This window comes from Aulostomus chinensis, chromosome 23 (genome assembly GCF_037954235.1).
Source record: "Aulostomus chinensis isolate RoL2024-O1b breed Wild chromosome 23, RoL_Achi_v1.0, whole genome shotgun sequence".
NCBI lineage: Eukaryota > Metazoa > Chordata > Actinopteri > Syngnathiformes > Aulostomidae > Aulostomus > Aulostomus chinensis.
This window is the reverse complement of record NC_141342.1, coordinates 19,872,652-19,899,090: the sequence shown is the minus strand read 5'-3', so window position 1 is coordinate 19,899,090 and position 26,439 is coordinate 19,872,652. Positions and strand designations below refer to the sequence as shown.

At 47.2% G+C, this 26,439-nt stretch overlaps 3 protein-coding genes and 1 long non-coding RNA gene across 9 annotated transcripts in view; 2 read left to right on the top strand and 2 right to left on the bottom strand.

The window, feature by feature from the left end:
• Nucleotides 1–2,404, top strand: part of LOC147239963 (prolyl 4-hydroxylase subunit alpha-1-like) — a 10,852-nt gene extending 8,448 nt beyond the window's left edge. For all 3 annotated transcript variants that reach the window (XM_086195160.1, XM_086195159.1, XM_086195161.1), the window contains 4 exons: nucleotides 1–7; nucleotides 97–165; nucleotides 511–607; nucleotides 701–2,404. The exon at nucleotides 1–7 is cut by the window's left edge and continues 59 nt beyond it. In XM_086195160.1, coding sequence (XP_086051286.1) covers nucleotides 1–7; nucleotides 97–165; nucleotides 511–607; nucleotides 701–771 — 244 coding nt within the window. In that variant the 3' untranslated portion in view covers nucleotides 772–2,404. The remainder of the gene's footprint in view (nucleotides 8–96; nucleotides 166–510; nucleotides 608–700) is intronic.
• Nucleotides 2,405–4,258: 1,854 nt separating this feature from the next.
• On the bottom strand, nucleotides 4,259–9,523 carry arg1 (arginase 1). Its single transcript, XM_086195163.1, has 8 exons — nucleotides 9,352–9,523; nucleotides 9,192–9,264; nucleotides 7,878–8,052; nucleotides 6,183–6,342; nucleotides 5,949–6,043; nucleotides 5,690–5,794; nucleotides 5,220–5,356; nucleotides 4,259–4,618 (listed from the first exon to the last, which is right to left on the bottom strand). The coding sequence occupies exons 1-8, from the start codon at nucleotides 9,454–9,456 to the stop codon at nucleotides 4,455–4,457; spliced, it is 1,014 nt and encodes a 337-aa protein (XP_086051289.1). The 5' UTR covers nucleotides 9,457–9,523; the 3' UTR covers nucleotides 4,259–4,454.
• A 492-nt stretch (nucleotides 9,524–10,015) lies between these two features.
• heatr1 (HEAT repeat containing 1) lies at nucleotides 10,016–26,129 on the bottom strand. Of its 4 annotated transcripts, XM_086195150.1 has the most exons (45): nucleotides 25,972–26,024; nucleotides 25,488–25,565; nucleotides 25,155–25,310; nucleotides 24,857–25,073; nucleotides 24,490–24,631; nucleotides 23,986–24,087; nucleotides 23,750–23,890; nucleotides 23,418–23,629; nucleotides 23,129–23,341; nucleotides 22,531–22,632; nucleotides 22,271–22,388; nucleotides 21,759–21,866; nucleotides 21,560–21,658; nucleotides 21,373–21,461; nucleotides 21,046–21,257; nucleotides 20,849–20,970; nucleotides 20,169–20,369; nucleotides 19,916–20,093; nucleotides 19,693–19,841; nucleotides 19,428–19,620; nucleotides 18,955–19,127; nucleotides 18,656–18,820; nucleotides 18,339–18,578; nucleotides 17,897–18,028; nucleotides 17,646–17,749; nucleotides 17,051–17,197; nucleotides 16,629–16,747; nucleotides 16,414–16,535; nucleotides 15,883–16,011; nucleotides 15,446–15,670; nucleotides 14,894–15,023; nucleotides 14,207–14,388; nucleotides 14,081–14,130; nucleotides 13,883–14,006; nucleotides 13,665–13,805; nucleotides 13,105–13,406; nucleotides 12,875–13,025; nucleotides 12,520–12,699; nucleotides 12,302–12,436; nucleotides 12,132–12,236; nucleotides 11,884–12,046; nucleotides 11,169–11,323; nucleotides 10,794–10,952; nucleotides 10,511–10,619; nucleotides 10,016–10,200 (listed from the first exon to the last, which is right to left on the bottom strand). In XM_086195150.1, exons 3-45 carry the CDS (start codon nucleotides 25,294–25,296, stop codon nucleotides 10,112–10,114), a joined length of 6,471 nt encoding a protein of 2,156 aa, XP_086051276.1. In that variant the 5' UTR covers nucleotides 25,297–25,310; nucleotides 25,488–25,565; nucleotides 25,972–26,024; the 3' UTR covers nucleotides 10,016–10,111. The 4 variants fall into 4 exon arrangements, with proteins under 4 accessions (XP_086051276.1, XP_086051275.1, XP_086051278.1 ...); XM_086195149.1 differs by lacking the exon at nucleotides 25,488–25,565 and having other exon boundaries at nucleotides 25,972–26,129; XM_086195152.1 differs by lacking the exon at nucleotides 25,488–25,565 and having other exon boundaries at nucleotides 21,560–21,655; nucleotides 25,972–26,129.
• Nucleotides 18,089–24,703, top strand: LOC147239961 (uncharacterized). The gene is made up of 3 exons (XR_015111467.1): nucleotides 18,089–19,099; nucleotides 19,431–22,432; nucleotides 22,989–24,703. It is a non-coding gene; the product is annotated as an uncharacterized LOC147239961 (long non-coding RNA).
• Nucleotides 26,130–26,439: the final 310 nt, after the last annotated feature.

The following is a 26,439-nucleotide window of genomic DNA, read 5'->3' as shown; positions in this document are numbered from 1 at the left end:
GCTTTATGTAAGTAAAACCACCGTAGGTGTTGGTGTTTGATGTGATTTTCTATCTCCACCGTTTAAACTTGACCACCTCCCACCTTCACGCTGCAGATGAGTGACGTACAGGCAGGGGGCGCCACAGTCTTCACTGATGTCGGTGCTGCTGTCCAGCCAAAGAAGGTACAGCACACATAAAGTACAGCTGAAATGTTCCATCAGTATTACAGGGAAGAGGTTTGAATTACTGTCACAATGCATCTTGTTTTTATCATGAGACATATATTCTTCATTTACTTACATTTTAGTGCTCTGTATTTTATTCGTGTTTATTAGTATTTCTTACTTTTCTGCTGTTGGTTTGTAAGATGATGTTTGCAAACGGCTGTGAGAAAAAATTAAAAACACGTGACTGATCAATTTGTGCTTCTGCCGTGACTGTAAATGAATTCTTTTCAAATGATAACATTTCTCGTTTCGCCGTGAGAAGCTGAACTGTGTGAAGAGCGTTGTGTCACATCTCACCAGGGCACGGCGGTGTTCTGGTACAATCTGTACCCCAGTGGAGAAGGAGACTATCGGACCCGACATGCTGCCTGCCCCGTTCTAGTGGGAAACAAGTGGGGTGAGTTCAAGACGCGCAAGATGGCGGCCTGTCAACCTTGTTTATCCTCTCAAAAGAGAGAATGATCATCGCGTTCCTCTCCCTCCTTCACAGTGTCTAACAAGTGGATCCATGAACGAGGGCAGGAGTTCAGGAGGCGCTGCAGCCTCCAGGAGACTGACTGACCTCCACCTCCTTCAGCCTCCCACCGAGCTGCTGAGTCTCCACGTGGTCTGACACATTTTTTATCTGGAGAGAGTGAATGTGTGTGTGTGCGTGTTTGAATTTGCCTTAAGACCTGAAACAAGACACCACTCAAGGTGTCTTGATTATTAAATTCTTGTGTGCCAAAACATTTCTCATATTTACACTCCAACATCATCTGATTATTCTCTCTATATTTTTATTTATCACAGAATGAGTCTAATCAGCTGATCTGGTGATGCCTGTCAAACACTCCTCTCTCTCACTGGTGTCATGTGGACTTAAGCAATTTTATATTTGATTTCATTTTTTTTTTTATAATCAACTGCTTGTCTGGACACTGCAGGTGTGGTCCAACAGGACAAATACTGACTTGTGAGGATGTCTCACACGGCAGCGTGGAGCATTCGATCAAACGTCTATTTCCTGTCTTCTTTAGATGCCTGGAAAAAAAAAAAGACTTTTGCACAAACGCGACGAATCCTGCTGACTTTTGGAGTTCCTGTTTGACTCCAGGAGTCGTCTGAAGAGTCGCTTTTCAAAACTTCTTGAATGTTTCTCACCATAAACTGTGTTTCTTTAATTATGTGTTTATCAGCAACAATCCATGTGACAATCCCAACGGCTTTGTGTCAAGGGAACCCGCGGCCAGTTTCATCAGCTGATACTGACCCTCCCCAGAATGTTGGCTGCTGGAAAGTCCTTTCAGATCAATATTCAAAACATAAAACACACACTTTGTTATTATAATGCAGCAGGGAAATAGGGGCGATACTCCTACTCCGTCCAACTGTCCGTCCACAGCAAGTTAGCGTCTCCTTGTTCCTTTCAGTAAGAGAAGTGACTCCAGTTCACCGGTGGTGAGCGCGAGTTCAGTTTTGTAGCAGTGAAAATTCTCATCCCACTGCAACCCTGTGGTGTGCATTATCTTGGGAATGAAGTACTCTCAAATCTCACCATCAACCCCAGAAATCTGCTGTCAGTCAGGCTCTTCATTCTGTGCCCTCTGCTTTTCAGAATAAGAGCGTTGCAACACTATTTGATCTTGGCTGACCTCAGGTGGAGCGAGGCCGCGGCCCCGCCTCCTGTCACGGCCCCCGCCGCCCCTATTTTTCCACCAATACAATTTGAGTGTGTTGAGGTGGTCTCAGCCTGGAGGTCATTAACTCTGTAGAGACAAACATGAATGAGCCTGGCTGCGTTCTCGTCTGTGCTCCGTTCCACCGGCTCGCCAGCCGCCTCTCCTTTATTTGAACGATCAAGCCTCGTCACCGAAGGGCAGATCGAGCGTGACGTGAGGTTTGGGTAGTTTTTGTGGCAGCTGTCACATGAACGCAGCACGAGTTGAGCTATTTTTAAATGGAGGCCTTCTCAAGGCCTCAGGGCCACTGGTCATTACATCTTATCTGGAGCCAACAGGATCTCTCAAGTTTTCTTTGATTTACAAACTCGATGTACTTCCAGTTGCGGCTCACTGCTGTTAACGGCACCAACCAACTACATCAGGCACCTGTGGGGCGTTTTTCTGGAAATGTGCCTAAATGTACGAGCTGTGAAGACAAACATCCTACGGGATTTAAAAAAAAAAAAAAAAAAAAAAAAAGCAGAATATTTAATCTCCACTTCACCTAAATGTGAAAGTATCGCAGTTAAGTTTTCCTGCAGAATTACTTGAGTTGTTTCACTCAAATTAGAGTTGTTACACTCATCCAGGTAACCGAGCCAGCAGTTACAGTGTTGACGGAGGCTTTGGATGACACTCAGACAAGCCTGCTTGATGAATTAAGTAATTAAGTTTCCGATCTGATCTGCAACGATAATTTGATGCGCCATCAAGTAAATATCTCACCCTGGTAAAACATTAAGTACTCCTGCAAATGAATGTTAATATAGACTGTGTGTGATGACCTGGAACAGAAAACCTGGCATTAAACAAATAACTGACAGTTCACCGATTCTTTCTCCATCCGGAGACTCATTTTAGCGAAATCCTGTCCATACTGAAGAGTTCATACAGCCATGAAACGTTTCAGGCCTGGAGAAGTTTTTGAGAAGTAAATCGGCCAGAAAAATTTGGGAAAACTCATGGAAATTCACAAATACTCTCGTGTTGGAGTACACTTAGTTCAGTTAAGTTTGAAGAATCTCCATTCTCTTTTAGTACGTGTTTGTGTCGTATCAAAGCCGCATAGCTTTTCATTAGTTTTATGTAAATGGTAAATTTTGACATGATTTTAATTTGTGTTTCATCCACGGACGTGTCGGAGCCTCTATGGTAATTAAAGTTTGACTTGAAGGCATGTATTGATGAGCGTGAACCCTGCAGTGCGATCAGATGGGGACTTTAACACCTGCTCGCACTGACAACAGCGCCCGCCTAAGGCTTAGAGCTTATTTTCTTCTGGGAGGGGTCACATGACGCGTGATGACTCGGAGATCAAGTCTGATAAGAGTTAATCAGAAATGGAATGTGGTTGACCTGAAATTTTCATCACACATTAAATTAAAAAAAAAAAAAAAAGCTTCGGTGGAAGAAAATACCTGTTTAAGTGTGGACTCTGTTTCTTCACTGCTGCAGCCTTTCAGCCTCAACTAGCGCAACTTTTACTTTATGCAAAGAAATCTGAGCTGCACTCCTGTGTGTGTGTGTGTGTGTGTGTGTGTGTGTGTGTGTGTGTGTGTGTGTGTGTGTGTGTGTGTGTGTGTGTGTGTGTGTGTGTGAGAGAGACTGGAGTGGCTGTGTGATAAAATGTCTTCTGATGTGAAAAGTGTTTTTCCAGTCTGGATAATGCAAATTAAATGCTGCTTAACACACAAAGTTTTCCCATTTCTGCTTTGGTTTGTCCCTGGTTGGCACACCCAGTGTGGCGTCTGCATTAATGCTTCATTCTCCTCAGTTTATTGTTCTGCTGCTAGCAGCAGTCTCACCGTGAGCATTCGGCCCTAAGCGTTGCTCAACGTCAAGAGAGGAAGAGAGGAGTAGAGGCCCAGCAATTCACCGGTGAGGCAGCGGTGCTGAAGAAAAGCTCCCTTTGGAGAGGACGACGCCTCGTGTGCGGCCATCTGCCTCGACCAGCTGGCATTACTGCCATTTTCACACCAGGTAGGTGGCTTTCGTGCCTCAGAACAGCTAAAGAAAGAGGATTTTTAGGTTGAGCCTATTGAGGGTGAGCGATCTGCGATTTCTGGATTTACAAAAAAAAAAAGAAGATGTATTGATTGACTGAAAGCTACATGTACTTATACCTAAAGTGCTAAATTTCCGAGACACTGGCGGTGTTTACAGCGCTTAAGAATAGCTGTTGGACTTGACAGCATTGGAATGAAGATTGGTGAAACTCTTGTCTCAGATTGAACCATGAAGCTGGAGCTGACTAGCTTAGCATTAACAGTGGAAACAGCAAGCCTGACTTCATGTGACGACCTGTCAGCCTTCCTCATCGGTTCCACAACTCAACCAGACAGAGGGAGAGGTGTTTCTAATTTATTGTCATCGAGTCCTGGGCAGCAGAGGTTGATGACTTGGTGTTTCTTTGGTTTGAAGCCTTTGCGGTTCACTGACGTCCCCTCCCAGGTATTAAAACTGTAACGTAAAGTTCATTAAACCGGTGCAGCCCCTGCAGGTGTTCGGGGTGGCGATCAGGTGCAGGGTGGTTTCTTCTCATCAAGGTTCTGGCATGCAGTAGTCTGGGGGGTGGTTTCCCTCACGGAGCCGTCCGAAACAACCCAGCAGCAGATCGACTGCTGTTCTGGCTGTTGACTGGACGTCCTCATCTGTCCGACCTCTCAGAGGGTTCACCTCCACCAGGTCCACCGCCGACAGCAGACCTGCCCAAGCAAAACCCCACGTTAAGACTTCTGAGGTACTAGAAGTGAAAGCGCCTCTAGACTCGCAGCGGTGGACTGAAATATGATCAGTTCCACTTGTGAGGAAGGGTTTCAGTCGGTGTGCTCAGAATCATGTCGGTCCTTCTGTTGACAAGCCAGGACGAGCTCATCCTGTCCTGGTTCCTTGTTCTTTGAGTCAGTCAGTGTTGGATGGATGTATTCACAGCCACGCGTGTCTTCTCTAGGCCTGGTTCTGGGTCTGTGTTCAGACCCGTCCTTAGAAGGAACTTCAGTTCTACCAAATTATTCAGTTGGGAAACGAACAATGATCTCCTCGTTGTATGGGACGGAGAACGGGCTACATCCTATTACAGACACGGGAACATTTAATTGGCTTTACAGGAAACAGACTTAGCTTGTTAAGTCCTCTTTACTTCTGCTGGTAGTTGTAACGGTGGCCCATCAATAATACTAACAATAAAATAGAGATTCATTTTGTAAAATTACCAACATAACATTTTTTTAACCAAAAAATTATAAACTCAAAGATTTTCACCCCCCCCCCCCCCCCAAAAAGAGAATCTGAATTTTTGTCTCATACCTGTCTGACAGAGGTGTTCAGCGACGTAAACTCCCTCCCTGTAGGTGAGCCCTCCGACGACTGGCGTCCCGGTTGCCGGGGTAACAGACGGGTCAATGGCATCGATGTCGTAGCTCAGATGAATCGGCTTCTTCACCCTGTTTAAATACAATTATCTTTAGTTTATTTATCATAGTTCACCGGTGCTTAAAAGTCTCCCACTGGTGGCTGACTGAACCCAGATCAGCCCGCTCAGTTCATCTGTTGGCCTTTTGGTAGCAAGTATAAAGACATGAGACCGATAATTAAAAAGATGAATTGCAAAACTAATCTTTTTTAAGATGATATGAGTGAGGAAACTGAGCAAAGATTTGGGATATCAGGTTATTATATTATATATAATTATTAAGGGAAGTCCGTCCACCGGGACAATGACCCAATGTGATATGGCGATGTATCTGCACAAGTTGTGACGTGGGAATCAAACCTACGTGTCAGAGAGGTAGTCACATGTCTCCTCCATGACCCTGGCCACGCCAAGCCGATCCACCTCTGACATGGAAAACACCTTCACACCCAGGAGCTTCAGGATGTAGCTGAAAGCAAAAGATCTCACCAGTCTGTCTGCAGGAATGGTGGTGTTGTTGCTAATGTCCTCTAGTAAATGTACTTAGTTACTCCTTCACCACCTGCAGACCAGAAACATGCTGGTCTCCATGGATTTGACTTGAGACAAAGTGGGAAACCTACTGCTCCTCTGGGTCCACGTCCCTCAGTCCAACGTACACCACATCCTTAGCCGACACGCACGATTTCATCCAGGAAAAGTTCGGCAGGATGGGAATCTGGCAGTAGAGCAGACAGAAGAATCATCAGTGCTGGTGGACACGTTTCAATACTCAGATATCTGCTCTGTTTCCTGTTTCACAGCGTTGTTTGTTTTTAGTGTTGATGATGTTTGCTGTAGCGCCACCTACAGCTGACCTTTGACTGCAGCTCATGGAGCAGGTAGGACATGGACTGTCCATGGATGTTGCCGGTGGGTGAGGTCAGTGGAGTGTTGATGTCGGCATGGGCATCGACCCAAACGACACTGAGCTCGCCAACCGCCGCCGCGTGACCGTGGATGGAGCCAATCGCCAGGCTGAACAAAAGATTAAGAAACACGGAGCCATCTGGGAGTTGGTGATAGAGGTATTAAGAGCTATTTCTTGATGACCTAAAAAAAAAAATCAGCTCACATGTGGAAACAGTTGTTTTGATAATGGTATTTCAGAAAAAAAATGTTGGAAGTTTTTACAATTTTTCTAACCAGTGAAGCCAAGCGTTCCAAAAATACCAAAGCATACACTGAACTTGGTAATAACAAAGACCAGGAAATTTTGAGTTTTTTGTTAACATATTCTTGAATTGCGAATTATTAAAATGATATACTTGAGCATTTGAAGAAAAGTTAAATTTAACTATTCCCCTTATTTTCTTACTTACTTACTTGAAGACTCCAGGGACTTCCCAAACCCAACTCTGACGAGGTGTTAACATGAACTTGTCTGCTTTAGCGACCGTTAGCTGAAGCTTGACTCAGCTGTAGCGTCTGTTAGCTTTAGCATCCGTTAGCTTGCATATGTAACTGTCAGGTTTATTAATAAAATATCCTCCTTTCTTCAGCTGTTATTAGGAAAATAAACAGTGCCTTTGAGGTTGAGTACATTCTATTTTGTCGACCAGATTTTATACAATAGATATGAAAATTATATCTTGAAGCCCTTCTTTTATATTCATGTAAAAATATCTCATACTCCTCTAAAAATATCTTCATCGCCTTATTTTGAGTTCATCTGTTGTGATCAAAGGGAGATTAAGTCTGACTTAATCCTCAGCCATGAAAACCAGGAAACCTCCATGAAAATTATTCTGTCGCTGCTCGCTATTTTAAAACACTTTTCCCATGAACCAGGCTTCTGTTGATAGACTAATTATAAATATCAGCAGCTTTGGCAGACTGAAGCTGATCAAACAGCTTGTTTGATTCATGTTTGTCCTGTGGGTGGATGATTCACTGGAAATGACACTGCTGCTGTTAGTGGAAAAACACCCAAGTTTAACAATTCACTCCAGTGGAGCGACGCTTGAGGGGACGGAGTCAAACATAAACTTTCCTTTATCTGCCACACCTGCTGAAACTAGTTTGAAAAAAAACAGATTATTTGAATGTAACATTGGGTACCTTTCAGTTTTTTGGACAGATGGATGCATTCATGATCCAACTTAAACCTGATATTATTCGGGATACTTGTCTGATTTTGGTATGTGGTGTGCAGATGCTTTTCTCTTTTTTAGAATTTTGGAAAGCAAAACAAAGGGCCTCAAACATTAAAGTTAAAACCAAACCTTAAAAGAAAAAAGTCAAAAGCTGTCTCCCTTTTTATTTATTTTTTTGAACCCAACATCAAAAGGCAGATTTTATTGCTAATAAAATGTTTAAAGCATCAATTGGGGAAAAAAAAAGTGTATTCATGCACAAAGGAAGCAAATTGTCACCTCATTTACTGTTTTTACTCATTTAATCAAAGAATTCCACACAGTCGCCCCCCCGCTGGCCGTTATAGACAATGCACAGTTGACACCTTTTAATACTGGAGGTCACGTCCACCTTCTTCACCTGCCTGACCAGCTCACCTGTGGTCTCCTCCCAGCATCACTGTGGTGTGTCCGTCTGTCTTCACTGCCCTCACCGCCTCAGACAGCCTCCGGTTGGCGCTGCCCACCGCCCGCACACACTTCACCTTCCCAACCGGCTCGTCAGACACCACCTCCTCGAACGACAAATTCCCATAATCCTTCACTGCGCAGCCTGTGGACAGGGATACTTCACTGTTGAAATAGTCTCAGTATTCTGGTTCACGGCCTGCATGACCTCCGGGCTCCCACGACGCCCTCTGCTATTAGAGAACGTTATTAATGTTTGGTTTGCAGTCTGAAGTCTTTACCAGACAGAACAACCAGCTGCTGGTGAAACTGGTATCTTATCAGACGTGACTGGATTATTGTCTCCCTCTGCTAAACTTATACACCTGATAATGCTGACAAACTGGTTCCTTCTAAAGTGTCGTGTGCGAGCGCCTTGATTCGACTTTCTCAATACTTGAGAACAGCACTCATCCTCCAGCAGTCACTCGTGTTATGTCTCGCCCAGAAGTCAACGTGACGGATCCCAGAGCATAAAAAGGAACCAAGATGGCCGAACAAGCTCCAGAAAAACCCAGATTCTTGCATAAATGTTTAAAGGCTGATGTTTTTGAGAAGTTACTAAATCATGAATATTGATACCTTCAAACTAAGAAGTTATTTTTTTTACTTGTCTGGGTGGCATCTTTTCAGGTCAGTGGTCCTGAGTTCTGCCTGGAGAGATGTGTTGGTTTACATTTACACAATCACTGACCTATAACTTTCAAAATTACTACAAATGTTTGTGTGTATGTGTGTATATATATATATATGTATATATATACACACACACACACACACAATCCTTAAATTACATGCAAGTTGCATGTACATGCAGTGTCATTTTATTTTGTAGGGAAGAAAACCGCCATTTATTTTAGGTGAAGGAGCAGAGGAAATTGATTTAATCTGTCAAGAGTGAGGAGCGCCTGTTCAGCTGGACGGTGTTCAGTCAATGGATGAAATCTGACGTCCTTCTCTGAAACCGGAGCTCATGTCGCCGCTGGATGCTCGCTGCTTTCTGCAGGTGCCAGCTTGCACTGTTTTGTGGGTTTTGGAATGGTGACTATTATTGTTATTATTGTTGCAGCTAAAGCTAACACGTTCCTGTCACGTGTTTTATTTGTTTTTCTTCTCTCCGCTCCAGGATGAACGCGGCGGGTTGAATTCGTGCAGTCGTCACACAAATGCAGCTTCATTTATTGGCGGTGAAGACCACACACACACACACACACACTAGTTTACAGTATCAGGTAGTGACGTCACCTCGGGACCGCAGTCCGTCCAGCAGCCCCGCAGCTCGGATCACGTCCGGTCCTCTCTCCACGCCTCCCCGCGGCTGCACAACATCCACAGGGGAAGATTTAACTGTCGGTCCCCCTAAGCTGCTGGCCCCTTACCGGGAACTGGTGCCCCGCGACCTCACCTGACCCTTGGAGAAAGGTGCACCGATGATCCCCGCCGACCGCACGCGGTGGTGATGATGATGATGACGTCTGCAGACGGTCAGCAAAGTCCTCGCGCTCCTCATGTCGACTCCACTGCTCTAAGACACGCGACTGTCACCGGGACGCACCGGAGCCTCCTAAAAATCCACCCCCCCTCCCCCTCCCAGTAGGCAGGACTGTGACGTTTCCCGCGACGACGATATGGAGGTGTGACGTTATCAGTTGATAGGTAGATTTCTGTGCACGCAGATACAACCATAAAGAAGTGGCCAATCCTTCAGATGTTTTCCAAGGACTTCACACTCGTTCTGCAGAGTCTTCATCTCTTTTGTTGCCACTTTTGTGATTCACACTTTTTTTTTTTAAACAAATAAAACCAGTTTAAAAATGATTAAAATTGAAGAGTAAAAATAGAAATGTAATCAAATTATCACATTAAGTGTGCTGGAACTGAAAACTAAAACTACATTTATAATAAGAATTAAAAAACAATATTAACAGATCAATGATGCATCAGCTGGTTGCTACGTCGTCAGATCAGGTGACCAAACGTCAAAGTCTGGGCGACGCCTGACGCAGAGCTCTGTTTGATCTAGAACAGGAAAGTTTAACAACCTCAGAAATGAAGCATCAGGCACCTCATGCAGCCCAATTCAACCTTTATTTCCTCTACAAATCAAAAGGTGGAAGTGTGTGTCAACGTGTGGTTTTGAGTGTGTGTGTGTGTGTGTGTGTGTGTTAGAAGTAGCTCTGCAGCGGTTCTCCCAGGATGTTCTCCATCTCGTGAACCACCTTCTGCACCTGCTGCTCCACCTCCTCGCACTCATCTGAAAGACACAAGTCACAAGACGCGTCCAGGCAGTTGAGTACAATATGAATATCATTATTGTTAATAATAATAAAAACAGCATCAGTCAGATCTTTACATTTGTTTTTGTTTTTTTGGCAAATTAGAGTGTTGAAGAACCAGAGTGAAGGAGCAACACCGTCACCGGCTGTGAACCGGATCGGCTCTGGTGCTGGATTATTTACAGCGTGTGTCTTAAACACAATATTGATAACCCTGTTTATAAAAGTACAGATCAACATGATCCAACTTGATGACACCTGCGTGTGCGTGCACACGCTCTCTCTCACCTTCCATCAGCTCAGCCAGGAAGGGGATGGTCTCTGGCAGCAGAACCATGTAGTTCTCCTTCAGCTTCGCCGCCAGCTCCATCAGCATCACCAACGATGAGAAACGCACCTGAGAAGAGGCGGAGCCAGAACAGGTCAGCACCTGCTTCTACTTTTTTAACATTCCATTCCTGCTCAGAAGTTCCCTTTCTGTCACCGACGAGTAAAAACGCAGCAGACTTATTGGTTCCTCTGAGGAGAATATGACCACACGGGTGTGTAGAGGTGGTGGGTGTGGTCTCACCTTGGCGTTCGTGTGTCGTGTCTTCAGCAGGATCTGGTAGTTCAGAGTTTTCCACTGAGTATCATCAGCCAGCGATACTGAAAACTGACCCACACAGGGGACCAGGTGCTGGGTCACTGTCTGCTGGTACGCCTGGTCTCCACCCAGTGTGTTCTCCAGCTGCACACGCACACACGCACGCACACGCGCACACACACACACACGCATGCACACACACGCACACACACACAACTCCCTTCAGAAATGATCCAATTTAAGGCAAGACTTGGCCACATGTCGGTCATCATGTTGAGTTTTGGAGGAATATGAGGGATCAGGATTTACTAATGTGCACCTCCTCCTGTCACACTGAGAGAAAGACGTGTCGGCTCTCACCTGGTCGACCAGCGGCATCAGCAGGGCGTCGGCTCGCTCTTTGCTGAGGAAACGCTGGGAGTCATACAGGAAGATCTTAAAGAGGCAGTCAAGGACGTAGCGGAGCAGCAGGCAGCGCTTCTCAGTGTCGTGGTCCGACTCAAACAGAGGCTCGTCTGTCAAAGACGTCACATCAGGGTAAATATGGACCCGTCCACCAACAGACAATGATCGATTTGTTTGGCTGGTGGACGCCAACCATCACAAACCGATTCCCACCGCCACATCACAGTGAGGTTGACGTCTGAGATGAGTTTGATCCTTTTTCAATGCTGGATCAGTTTGAAGAGTCACGACTCAGTAGAAATGAAACGGTTACCAAGCGCCGTTTCTGACAGGGGACACAAATGTAGCCCTGACAGAAATAAGCCACATTTGATGAGATAAAGAGGCAAAATTAGGAGATTTTTATAAAGTAAATTAAAAGTCAGTCTCTTTTTTAAATCTCAAAATTGGGACACCAATTTAACTTGTTCTCTCTTTTCCAACCAGAAATGTATTTCCATGCGTAGCTCTCCAGGAATAAGAAACATGTAGATAACCGGGGGAAAAAAGAGAAGCCTAATTAAATTAAAAACAAATTAATGAAATAATAGCTAAAATAAAATAAGTCAAAGACTGATAAGGTAATAATGAAATATTAAATCCTAAAATGTTAAAGATGGATGTGCGTCACCTGTCTTGGAGATGTTGGTCAATCGGAGGACGTCTGCAAACGGCTTCACCAAGTTTCCAGCGAACAGGACAAACAGTCCTTTGAGGCGCTCGGCGATGCAGTCAGACAGTCGGTAAAAAGTCAGCTGACGTTCTTTACTTCCTGTTTTACTCCAGTCAAACAGCTGCGGCGGGAAGCACCCGATCATTAGTGATGTCATCAGGGAAGCGGTTAGGAGGTTCTTTATGTTCATCGGGGAGTTCTGTTACCTTGAAGAAGAGCGGCCTAAACGTGACCTCCGATAGCTTCATCACCATGGCGAGGAGACACTCGATCACAGAGCCCTCAATGTCTGCCGTCCTCACCAGGTCACCCTGCACAGACGGAGGTTAGTCCCAGAACACAACACGCAACACACCAGACAAACGGACGGACAGACCTGGCAGAACTGGGCTCTGAAATCCAGGGCGACGAGGAAGAAGCTGGTGAGCTCTGATTGGTGGTTGTTGAGCTGATCTCGGTCCATGTGACTGAGGTGTTCCTTCAGGATGCTCATCAGCGCCGCCAGCTGACCCTGCGGGGAACCGCTTGAATCAAATTTGGTTCTTCATTCACTGATCCCAGAACAATTCTCAACACTCTTAAAGCCCCGCCCACCTTCCTGTCGACGACCATCACGCTGTAGCACCTGCTCAGGACGGGCAGTAGGACCCTGGGGGGCAGCCTGGTGGCCAGGGTACTCCTGAGGGAGGCCAGACGCACCGACAGCTGAGATTTGGCGGACGAGGAGGAGGAGGAGGAGGAGGAGTCTACCATCAGCCAAGTCAGCCGACACACCTGCAGGAACAGGAAGTGACTTGTGAAAACCCAAGTTTAGCGTTGAGACTGAGACTGAACGGACGCCAGCAGCAGATGACACACTAGAAACTTGAAAACAACCACAGTGTAAACCTAAATGAACACACATGGGTTTAGTGACTCTCCTCATGTTGTCCTGAAGGTGGAACCTCACCTGCATGGTGGTGTCCTGCAGATACGGGCTGATGAAGTGTGGCAGCGTCTCTGTGACGCGCTGGAGGGCGGTGACGGCGCTCAGCAGGTAAATCTCATTGGTCAGCAGCTCCTTCCGTTCTGTTAGTGTGTGCAGCACCGCCGGCATCAACCTGCAGGACAACCAGACATTTTAAGAGTGAAAGGTGGAAACGCTCTCATCTCGACCTGGAACAGTCCCAATGTGCTGACCTTGGGAGCTGAGGGATGGCGAGGGCTTTGAGCGTGCTGACCACCTCCGCGATGCAGAGTAACGCGCTGCCCGTCACGTTCTTCTCCTCCTCAGGTGACGTGATGAGCTCCACCGTCTGCAGCAGGACTGGGACGAACGCCTCCTGGTGGTCGCTGCCAAAGTTGCGACACAGCAGCTTGAGGCTGTAGAGGGCCGTCTGTCGGTTGATGGCCTGCTCCGCCTCCTCTTCGTCTGTGACCTTACTGTGACCTTTACCTACAAGGGTCAGGAGGTCGCCGATCAGCTGTAAGAGCACAGTGACCTTTGACAGACGGAAGGAGGGAACAGATGAGTGACATCAGATACAAGTGATGTCTTTTCATGGTGAACTAAGAGCCGTTTCCAGTCGTGCTCTGTAAGTTGGTTCATGCTCTGATATTTCAAACATTTACCGCTGATCCTCACTTGCTTTTCCTTTAATTGTATCACAGTAATTTGTCTGAATATTTAATTAACATCTTCCAATGTTTTATCAGTTATGTTTGTGTTACATGAAGCGCTTTGCTGGGGGTCAGCCCACCTGTTGCTCCTCCCACTGCATTCTGTGCTGCAGCTTGTTGTTGAGCAGCTCCATGGCCTTCCTCCTGACTGACGCCAGCTGGTTCCCCATCAGCCCCCTCATCACCGTGATGAAGGTATCCGTGGGCAACAGGGCGTTCACCTTGACAGAGGACGGAGGGAAGAATGAGTCGGTGCTGCGATGACGAAGAAGAGAGGTAAAGTCGGTGTATAACGAACCTTATCCAGAACATCGTAGGCTTTATTCAGCAGAACTCTCCAGAACTTTGCGGTGGGTTGGTCTGCGTTCTCCTCCACGCAGCGAGCGATGCTGTTGATGTAGCGCAGGACCTCCTCCAGCAGCCTGGGAAAAAAAAAAAAAGACCCGATAAGATCTCGGAATGTTCCGAATAAATTATTTTTCACATTAAAACTCACCGCTGCTGCAGCTGCTGGAGCTCCTCCACAGAGTCGCCGGCGTCCGCCACCTGGAACACACGACCGCATCTGTAGTTTCAGGAGGATTTTCTTTGGTTCACTGAAAACATTATGGACGCCACCCACCTTTCCGATGAAGCCGGTCGAGCCGAGCAGCTGCACCATGAACGAGACGCTCAGGAACTTGAAGTGTCGCAGCTCTTTGCCGCTGTGAGCCTCCAGGCTGAAGATCAACTCCACCACCTTCTCCACTTCCTCCACCTTCTTCTTCTTGGCTCCTCGTCGGCTGGCCAAGCGCTTTACCGGAGCTGCCGACAACAAAAACATTCAGTCATACAGACACAGAGTGTGACTCCGATTCACCGGCAACTTTCGTCACTTTTATTGCTCTTTTGTAGGTAGACGTGATTGAGGGGTAGCGTCACACACCGACCCAACATGACGACCAGTTCACCTGCTGTTTTTGCTTGTAAACTGATCGGATGTTTAGCTGATGAATGTCCAGCAGGGAGAGAATCAGTTGGAGCCTGATGTCTCCATCTGTCTTTAAACGTCCCAAAACTAAACCAAATTCAGTCAAAGTGATGGAAAAATCAATCATATAAAACAGAAAATATGTCTTTGGGAGCAAATTTTGATTGGTTAAATGTTTATGGTTCATGGAAATGGTCATTATCCTCTACGATCCTCCAAAACCAGTTTCTGAGTACATCTGAGTCTGACGAGTCAGATGAGCTCCTGGTACATGATTTTCTGCGATGACGAAGTTAAAGCTCGAGTCTGCGGAACTCTGCTTTGTTTCATGCGTCTCACCGTCGTCTTTGTCGTCGGGCAGCTGCAGCAGGAAGTGCAGGATGTTGATGAGAGACGTGAGCTGCTCGGCGACCTCGAACTGACAGCACAGAGAGACCCAGAAGTCCACGTCTCTCTCCAGAGCTGCGTTCTACCGAAGGACAACACAAAGTTTACAAACGTACTGTTATCACGATACTGGCTGAGTTCATTTCAAATTTCAGTTCAGTCTCAGAAGTTTGGACTGAAGGTTTCTGCTTCCAACTTCGGTGTGGTTGTGATTTCAAGATGCCAAACGAACATTAAGCCATTGGAAGAACATTCAAATGCTGTGTTTTTTCAGATCAATCAACAAGACGACAAGCAAAAAGCTTCAAAAACACTTATTTTGGATCAGATGAGATCATGTGGTCTAGCTTTGTTTTCTCCCCACGTTACGTTCGTCCCTGAGCGAATGGAACCCAACATCAAACATCAGGCCGACTGTAACCTTCCTCTTACAGGCATCACCACCGGACCTCAGCATGTGGAACTGGAAACGTGCAATGCCCGATAGATCAATAACGTTCTTGCCTTCTCGCTCGCAGAGACGGTGGTGTGCGTGGCGTGCAGCTTGAACAGGAGGAGCATTAAGACCCAGAGGAAGCGGGCGGGGCCCAGCGTGGTCACCAGCTGAGTGAGGATGGGCAGCCGCCGGTGTTCCGGCACGTGAGGCAGCGCGTCGGCAAACACGTGCATGATCTTCGTCACTACGGCGTCCACGTGAGCTGACGACCTTCCGTCTGACAGATGGTGAGCCTGAGAGACAATGACGGTCAGATTCAACAACAGAAATTCAGATTTCCCAACATTTTAGTTTGAAGAATTAAAAAGATGTCAATGTTGAGTGAAATGAAAATCCAGAAAACATTTTTGGACTTCTTAAAGAAGCTGAGGCTGAAAATTACGGGCGACGGTCTCGTCAGTCATCCCTCTGAGCCACGTAGAGGTGACGGCGTTGGAGCTCTCACCTGGATCAGAGCAGGTATGACCATCTGAACCGTCTTGTCGATGACTCTGAAGCTGTAGGCGTCATCCAGGCGCATGATGTTGGCGCCCATGAAGGTGAAGATGGGCATGATGTTGTGCAGGACTTTTTCCTGGAGGGGGGAGGGAGGAGGTGAAGGGAAGCATTCGGTTTCTTTGTCCACCAGTTGTCACATTTAAATCTGTTATTTTCAAATATACAAATATTAAATTATTAAAATGGAAAAGAGTTTGATTGACAGCAGCTGGAGGGCCTTGTCTGGGTTGGTCTTCAGCTAAGCTGAAGGACAACTGGAAGGCATCACCATTAAAACAAAAACGTTACGAAAAAAGTTTCAAAAAAGGTGTCAATATATCGAGTTCAGTTAGAAAATACAGATAAAATGAACCCAGAATTAAAGGAACCCATTAAACCACAAGACGCACGTGGTGTGTGGGAGCCTCAAGGATACTCCTCAGTGACTCAAACTCAAATATTCTACGACAGTGACGGACGGTGGCCCTGGCGTACTCACGGGAAAGATGGTGGCGACGGTGCCCAGCAACAGCAGAGCGTGGTGGTGAGTCTGCGGGACATCCGACGCCCTGATGCACTGAACCACCAGCTCCACGCTGAACCTGTCTTCATCCAGGACATCTGCAGACGAAAATCAATTTAACCGGGTGGCGTGAGATCACACACCGCGCCATTACACCTTTGCCATAGCTGAAGTAGCGGTTCAGGCCCTACCCGCCCCCACAGGCCGTCCCTCAGGAGAGAGTCTGTTGCAGACGTGGAGCAGACAGCTGAGCAGCAGCTGCTTGGTGTACTCCATGTTGGTCTGGTCACCTGAACACGCCTCCAGGCTCCTGGAGACGGCACACACGCATCAGCTTTGGGTTTTTAACCTCCACAGGACATTTCAAGTTAGTTAAAATACCATTTTAATACTGGCGGCCACAGACTTCCATACAATCCCGTGTGGTATATTGAGGGGACGCATTAAAAGGGGATTCATAAAGTTTATTTTTGATTCTAGGACTATTATTTGAAACACGGGACACATTTGGGTGTCGGTAAGCACCTTTGTTTCTGGCTGGAGCTCGTTCCTACTCATTTGAGGTTCTTTCAGATAAGAGGACTTTTCCTCGGTCACACATTGAGCCTGTTACCTGGACAGCAGCGAGAACAGAACCGGCACCAACATCTGGGCTCTCTTCAGCTTCTTCTTGTGCTGGAGGAGCTCCAGGATCAGCGTGACTCTCTGCCAGGACACGGCGCCCCCCTCTGGACCAGCATCGCTGCTCTCCTCATTTTTCCTGCATGAGGACAACAACTTCATTAACTCTCGTCTCAAGTTGCTAAAGGTATTTTTGTTTTTCGCTACCCCAGAGTTTTCTCAGAGCAGAAGCGGGAACGTGGCCGGTGCGATTCAGTCCATGTGCTCATCTGCTTTTCTAAATCTACAGCGACTTGGCTGTCACAACAACCGTGTGTCTGATCCACGGTAAAGTCCTTAGAAGTTGTTCGGATGAGTGGTTCTACTGATTTTGGTCAAAAGGTAGTCTGTAACTGCAGGTAGATAAGGGGGCGGGGCCTGTCCCGGTAATCATAGATGAACGGAGTCAGAACAGGGACTTGTCAGACCGACTGTGGAATCAAACTCTGATCATGTAGGACAGAAATGTCCCTGATCAGTCGGACGTGGCCGCAGGACGACGGAGTGAATGAACGCTTTTACACAGACAAGAAGGAAATGAGCATCACCTCTGCTGAATTTTGCTCCGCCGAGTTTGCTGCACCGTCACAATGACTTTGGGTTTCTCTGGCGGTGCGAGCTCATTGGCCACCAGCTGACCGTCGACTGCAATCTACAGAAAGGAGGATTTACGATGTGGGTCAGAACAACAAACAGAACCAGGATCACGTAAAACTGGGACAGTCAAATGTTTGACGTTATACTGGTTGACGTCGCAGCACCAGAAAAAGGTGGCAGTGTAGACTTTCTCTCGGCTCACCCCTTTAAAGACGCTGCTGATGGTGTTGGCGACCAGCGGACTCCTGCCCTCCGCCAGCAGGTCAAACATCACCGACAGCAGCTTCTGTTGCACCTTCTCATCTCCCAGAGCTGCGAAGAACGACTTGGTGATCTGCAGGTGAGTTCAGCCACAAGAGCTCATGTTAGCAACAACCACCATCCTACAGATTTACTGCCTGCGTCCTGGTTTTCTCTGAAAACACTCCAAAACCCACAACCAGTTCAAACCAACGATGGTCAAACCAGACTTAAACCACTGTTGGTGTTAACTGGTTGTTGTGGTTTGTTTTTTAATTTGACACAGTTTAAAACATTTTTTTAAGATTAATTTGTAAATCCGCTTTCATAAAAGTATGGAATGCAGATTAATGTTAAATGTAATTCTGACTTTAACCCAGATTAGTTTTTTGTCTCTTCCGGACCTGCTCCAGAGCGATGATCTGGCAGCTGGGGATGCCAGGGTACGGCACGGTGGAGGTCCTCAGAGCTTTGATGAACAGGTCCAGAGAGTTCTGGTCCTCAGCCAGCAGTGGGGCAGAGGCTTCGTTGTACTTCCCCAGGACGAGCTGCATCAGCTTGGCCTCATCTTGCAGCAGGGGGGGCGTGTCGGGGCCGCTCTGCAGCAGTCGATCCAGCACAGGAAGAAGGGCCAACAGGACAGACTGACGGAGGAGAGAAGAGTCAGCATCGGGTCTCTGGTTTTATTTCAAGCGGATGCTGAGGTGTCCGCTGCTCTCACCTGACCGCTGACGTGGCTCAGCGCTTGTAGCAGGCTGCTGGCGCTGTACGACGGGCAGCAGGGGGTCTGAACGCTCTGCAGCAGCTGCTGCATCGATGACTGCAGCTGCTTCTGCTGCGACTTTGATTTTGCCGACAAAGTCTCCTCGTGTAACCTGCCCAGGCTCTGAAGGGTCAAAGGAACACGGCGTCAGATCTTATTTTGAAACTGATGCTCAGAAACACTGGAGCTCCAACAACTGATCAGTTTCAGTTATCGATCTATGGATGATTGATGAATGCAAAGATTGAGGGTCATACTGTGCTCAGGTATGATGGATCTGCAGTTATCTCCTCAGAGGTCTTCAGAAGCCTCTCTATGATTGGCTGGAAGGGAGAGGTGCTGGCTGCTGATAGGCTCCGCAGAGCGCCGAGGGCCGCCCTCCGGACCTCCCGAACCGGGGAGGTGAGACAGCCCAGCAGGGATGGGACCACTAAAACATACACACACACACACACACACACACACACACACACACACACACACACACACGCTTGTTAAATATGGGGACTTTTATCTTACAAAAAATTATGAAACTAAACCCCAAGTCACGTGACATTTTAGCTGGGCCTGTTCAGACGTATTAGGATGTGCCCTGACTGAACCGATGATGATGATGATCATCATCATCATCATCATCATCATCATTATCATCGATTACACAGGCGTCACATTTTCTACCCAGCAACATGTGATGTGATAAAAATGACCAACCAGGGATATTTTTTCTCACCAGGCGAGTCGGCGGCTGCCAGCTCAGCAAGCGTGGTGGTAGGCTGGGTGCTCAGCAGAGCTCCGCCCATGCACAGAGCTTGAGTTTGCAGGACGGCGCCCACCTGCACATCCAGCTGGTCACCGTGGTTACTGCTGTACCCCCACAGCACACACAGGAACCTGAAGAGTGTGGATGGCTCCCGCAGGTGGACCTGCAGGAGGGAAAGACTGAATTATATCTGAGTCACATTAAGAAGCCTGCAGCACCTGAATGCATCTCATACCTGGACCAGCAGCTTCATCAGCTCTCTGAAGCTGCCGGACGCCGTTCCCTCACCGGCGCCACTGATGACAATTCTGAAGAGACGGCAAATGAGTCCCAGGTAACAGCAAGTGTTTGTGTCCAGCTTCTCCGGGTTCCACCACACCTCACCTGTCAGAAAGAAACACTCATCAAGAGCCGTCACGACTACGCTCTGATGCGATGGAAATCCGAGGGGTTCTTACCTTTGAAGGAGGCGTCGTGACACCTGAGCGAGATGATGAAGTCTCGTAGAAGTGACATCATCACAAAGCCATACTCTCGGTCGATCCTTTCACCTGGTCGCTGCTCACACCTGTTCAGGTACTGAGTCAGAGCTTCGGAGAAGGGCATGAGGCAGGACACAGCAGGATACGTCACTTCCTGAGGACACACACAGTAAGTAAGAAAACAGCGGCGGGTATCACATGACGCGCACGTTCCTGTTTAACCTCTCACCTGGATGTCATCGTCGTCCCTGATGAAGACCAGTATGGGCCCCTCCAGCCCCATGTAGACCCTCTGAGCTGTCAGCAGGTGCTCCGTCTCACCCAGCTCGCCCAGGCTGAGCAGTACAGTCTCCATCATCACCAGGAAGGACGCTCGCCCTCGGAGGCCGGAACGCCACTGCTGCTCCACTGACTGGACCAGCTTCTCCAGCTGATAGGCAGGCAGGCAGGCAAACAGGCAAACACACACACACACACACGGTGCTCAGAGTTTGTTTTCTGGCCACAAAAAAATTGAAAAATGTTCAACTTTTTGTAAAAGTGCGTCACTCGTCTCCATCGCTGTATAATCACCTGTCCAATCACAGTGGAGAAGGGGCGGGACACAGAGCCTGGACTTAAAATTCTCATTATCTTTATCTGTCTGAACACTTTTTCTGTACAGGATTAATTACAGGAAGTCATTAAAACATTACAGGCCATTCTCAACTAGAATGTTGACCATATTGGACCGAACAGTTGTGAGCTCATTTATATAAGATGCTGTGTGACGAGCTCAGACCTGGTGAACCTGCTAGCATGTTTAGTAGATGAGGAAACACTTGGAGCTTTGTTTGCCTGAGTTGAGGTGTTTTGTGCTGGCAGAGGCATTCTGAGCAGATTTCTAGTGGTAGTGATATGAGAACTCACAGCGTCACGTTTGGCGAAGTGCTCCATATTTGCCAGATTCTTTGTCAACGTAGACACAAGACGCTGGTTAGCCAAACCGATGAAGTCTGGATCGGAGCTGCGCTTCTGCAGGTCGTCCAGCTCTGTGTGGACAGAGGAGACACAGTCAGGATTGGTCAGACTCTGTCTCGGTGTTTGACATCAGGGGTCTCGGTTACCTTCAGCCCAGTTCAGGGTGAGCGGGTGTTGGGTGATGATGGAGGACCGAGCGATGCAGGAGGTGAGGCGGAGCTGGGCAGAGTCCGGCCAAGAGGTGGTGATGACTAAGAGGGGCAGCAGGCTCCAGCCCACCTTCTGCTGCCACTCGGCATCCCCCTTTCCCAGCCGGGGGTCGGATAGTAAACGCACCACCTCTGTGAGAATCGGCAGCCTGATGGAGACAACAGCGTTACTGTAGAAAAAGGGTCTGGAGCCGCTTTAACTTTTAATTTCACATAGATGGAATAATAAGAACAAACAGATTTGGAAGTGTGTACTTTACTGACCAGTTCTCAGCCACCGACACATCGATCCTGAGCAGCAGCGACAGCAACCACGACACGACGTTCTCTGAGTCCAGAACACCCAGCAGCATCTAAAACAAGACAATGATTTTAGAACAAAGCCCTCTTCTATTGGATCAAATGCCGCCTCTCCAGTCCAGCGGTTTCTTGTTGACACGACCTCACTGACCTCCAGAACTTTAAGAGCGGCAGTCACGACCTCTGGCACGTCATCCCTCAAGCGGTCCATGACAGCATCTTTCAGGAAGCCTTCATCCAAACTCTGCTGCTGAAAGGAAGAAGTCCATTTAGAGGATTTAAAATTTTTTTTTTGCCATTTTTCCTGCAGAGATAGAAATCAAGTTGAGGAGCAGAGTCTCCAGTTCTACCTGTCCGGAGGTGATGACGCCCATCAGGTGCTCAACCGCCAAAACTCTGACTGACGGCTGCGGGTGTTTCAGGCTGAGGAGCAGCGACGTGTCAGAGTCGCCCAAAATCTACGAGCACAAAGAGACTCAGGATTATGAAACATTTGGAATATTTCAGTCATGACGCTTCTGCAGGACAAAGACTCTGAACCCAGAAACCCAATGGCGTGCTTGAGCTTTGTTTTCATGAAATTCACCAAAATCACATCATTTATTAGAGCCAGACCAGATTTTCAGCTTTGTAAAGAAAAATGACTTCGCTTGTATGAAGATTTTCACACCTCAGTATTCATGGCGTTTCTTCCTGCTTGTAATCTTTAGCTGGAGTGACATCTTAACTGTGGATTGAAGTGGTTTTAATGAATCGTCACTATTTTAAGATTTAGAAAAAAGTTTGGGGATTCAGAGATTTGATGGTTCCAGGTTGAGAATCTGCATTTTTTTCGTGCCTCTCTGTATGAATGTTTAGGTACCTGGTACTTTCCGCTGCTCATGGACAGTGAGAGGAACTGATGGAAGAGGTTTTTCTGCTCGGTGCTGCTGATGTCACTCACGTGACCAGCGAGGATGCTGTCTAGAGCTCCACAGTACCTGACGGAGGACGAGCACACAGGGATGCACCTTTGTTCACATCAGTAAGACTGAGGGGCGACCATGAATGTCCATTTCTGTCAGTAACTGTTTGAATAAACACCAAACATCTGAACACCACACAGCAGCTGAGGAGACTCACTTTGACTCAAACAGTCGGACCAGCGGCAGCAGACGCTGGCGCAGGGCGGAGACGTTGTCAGCAGAGAGCTCCGTCTGACTCAGAAACTCGTCCAGCAGCAAACTGCAGGAATGAACACACTCTGGTTACATCAGCTGATGTCAGATGAAGCTGCTGATCAGAGGACTGATAACAAAAACAAAATTAATGAGGAAAATTTGTTGTTTCTCTGTCTGGCAACTCAAAACCACATTTAGGAAGGAGGTTAAACACATGGGATTTAATTGCCATGAACAGATCAAAGTTATGTGGAATCAACAGCATCAATATGCTCAGGTCCGTCCACGGCTTTTAAAATGCTTCTTTTCTGACTGGAGTTTGGTTCAGATGGGCTACAGTAACGTTTGACACATGAATTTTTCACCAAAATTGAAAGTTTGATTTTGTCCAGGACACTTGTTTCATTTTTGTCCTCCTAGTTCAGAGATGCAGGTCATTTCCCAGCAGCCTCAGCCATCCTGACAGATGAACTCATGTCTACTGCAGCTTGACGATGATGGAAGACGAGTCTCTACACCCGCGGCGAGGTTGTGGTGGATGAAGGGTGCTGTGTGTTTACCGAGCTACTGTCTGGTCCAGGCCTTTTGTGAGAGGAACAGACTGCAGGATGGACTCCAACACGCCGATGTCGTCCGTCTCACCTGAGCCGCTGAACACGGCGCGGACCAGGTGAGGCAGCAGGTAGCTCAGGAGAGGACTGACGTCGTGAGTCGTTGCCATGAGCTGCAGAGTGGAAACCAGCGCCGGCATGGAGCACAGACGGCTGCAGAATCTGAGGGCACGCATGAGCCAGGTGAAAGGAGACATGACGCACTGAACACAAGCACTGGCGGCGGCAAGGGTCCTACCTGAACCCGGCAGCGCCCTCCTTCTGGGTCTGCAGCAGCACCACCAGGCAGCCCACACCTTCCTTCGCTAACACGGGCTCTTTGAGCAGAGACTTGCTGATGTGCATCGCAAGCGTGTCAACCAGACTGGCTTCCATCACCACCTTCACCGCCAGCTGGCACACGATCATATAGGTGGCGGCCTTGTAGTCTGTCAGCGGCGACTTCAGCCCCTGCAAGGACAATAGACAGGAAGTGAGAGGAGGTACTTCCCCTTTAAAATTTTGGGTGCAGATCATGAACAAGTTAGTGGACATCTGATTTAGACAAACATGTCTGGGAGCGTCCGTTACCTTTTGCACATATGGCAGCAGTTTGGCTATGATGGTGTCGGACACTCGACCCACAGCGTCCAGCGCAGAGACGATGGTGGAGGCGTAGAAGGAGAAGATGACTCGCAGCTGAGAGCAACTTCCAGAAAGTCCAGAATACGCCTGAGGACAAGGAGGATGGTTCAGTGGAGGAAAAATCAACTTAAGCTTGGAGGTCAAGTTGACTGCTGATTGGCTGCTGGTGGTGTGACATGTACCTGGATGGAGTTGGTGACCATGGTGCAGATGAAGTCCATGAAGCCCAGGTCCGAGTAGCAGTGGGTGACCAGGGTTCCTCTGGCCAGCGGAACACCAGGTTTCTGAGGAAGTACAAGATGTTTTCCTTCACAAGACGAACATTTAACTGATGGGACTAGAAGGTCGGGGGGGGGGGGCAGAACCGCCACGGCGCTACGTCACCTGATTCAGCGGCTAATAGAACTTACAACAAAGAGACGTGTTGGTGGTGAACTGAAGAGAATGAGATGAAAACCAAAGAAACTAAATTCTGACAATAAAAAAAAGAAAAGCACTTTCACATACATTCAACTGCAGTTAGAGGTTTCCATGGCGATGCTAACTGCTTAGTTGCTTAGCTCCTGAATCAGAGTTGCATCTAGAGGAGCTAAATCTAGATTCTGTTGTGGTTATACATCACGCCTTTGTTACGGAACCCTGGGATTCCATCTGAAATGACATTTGGCAGCATGAACCCGTCTGACCTGCAGGCCCTGCAGCCAGTTCCAGCGGTTGGTGGCATCTTTGATCTTGAGCAGCTGCAGGACTCTGACGAACATGTTGGTGTGGTGATATGGCAGCGTGCAGGCGAGCAGGCTGTTAGCGTTGTAAAGATGAACGTGGAAACTATAACACACACACACACACACACACGTTCAGGTATCTCAAGTGAACTGTCAGTCATTTAAAATGATGCCGTGACATCACTCTTGGTATTGTCAAGTCTAAAATAAAAAAATCTCTTACAAAATTGGATGTAAGCTTAAGTTTGACATCCACTAAATTCAAGTGTGGTGCGGGATGTTGGCTGTTGCTATGGAAACATTTTATACGCTATTGGTGGCAGCGTACCGGTGAACCAGCCATTCGATGCACTTGTGAGCGGGTTTGAGGAGGAAGTAAGGACAGAGACGTGTGAGGAAGAGCGAGATATCAGCATCCAGCTTCTTGTTGACCTCTTTGGACTGAACGCTACGTTCCAGAGTGATCGAGGCTCGGTTGAACAGAGAGTCCTGGAACTCCAGGAATGCCGGTTCGATTCCCAGCAGCTCTTCCAGCCCAGTGCAGCCTGGTGGACAGAGGGCAAAGTTTCAACCTTGTGAATGAAAACACAACATAGACTGTCTCTATGGGTGTGTGCGGAACTCACCGAGAGCATAGAAGGTGTTTCTGTCCATGGAAGCAGCATCTTTGGGGTCGAAGAGGAGCGAGGCGACCTCTTTGCGTGTCAGCAGGTTGGGGTCGCTCTGGGGGAGCGCAAGCCGCTTCAGCTGGTGGGCCAATGACGTCATGACTGTTTCTTAACCTGAAAGATCAATTGATTCATCAATTGCAGGAACTAAAGGACAGCATGAATCAGAAGCAGTTCAACCCTCTGATGCGCAGTCTGTCTGTGCTACAGTTAGGTTGGCAATTTCTCCCTGAAAATGTCTTTGCTGAGTCACAAATAGAAATTCACGCACTGCGTGGCACTTAGACTGGCCTTTCTACTTTTGATGCTGGCTCCTCCAAAGTCCCGTGAAGTGAGGACATCCGAGAAGTTCAGTGTCGGTATATGTGCCTGCCGAAACGTTCAGCGGATTATTTTCCATTTACAAAAACTCATAAAAGGATTAGCTGCCGAGCGAATCATCTCTGACAAGCATGAAACATAAAATCTGCAGTATTCCCACACGAGTTTGGTTCATAATTCAGTCCCAGACAAGAAAACTACTTTGATAACGGCCCGATGTGCTGCGCTAGAATCAGATTATAATCCAGGGTAATAACCTCAAAATAAAACTGGTTAATAGTAGGAACACAGTAAGCGAAGCAACAACCACCTAAAAGTTAGCTACTTTGGCTAATTTAGACAAGGACGTGAAAATACCTTCCCAGCTAACAATCATCATATAGTTAAATAAACAAGCGTTTAAATAGCACAGCAATCGGAGTGAATTAATGTAGTAAAAGAACAGAACTCCAACCTGTGGTACTGTTTCCACGAAACACATGGAGGCACGTTGTTGATGGAAGAGAGATGACCTCCGGCTTGGATGATTCTACTTCCGGGTCACCTGTTTTTCTTTTTTTCTCCCCTCTTTAATCTTTGATGCGGAAATTTAGACTAAAAATCTACATTTTGAAAACCATGTAGATACAACTATATATGCACTCATTCAAACACAATAAATAGGGTAGCTACATGTAACAGTGATTCATGTTTATTCTTAATTTTGTGTATTTATTTATTTATCAATTCAGTTATCTTATTGACTTTATAAAATAATTCTAATAATTTTCTTTTGTTCCTGTAATCGATCAGTCTATTCTTTAAGTCGTCATAATAAAAAATAAATTAAATTGAAATAAATCAATGAAGAAAATCTTTAGCTCTTAAAATCAATTATATTATACTTGTCAAGCTTCTGTAATGGAACAAGCTACAATGCATC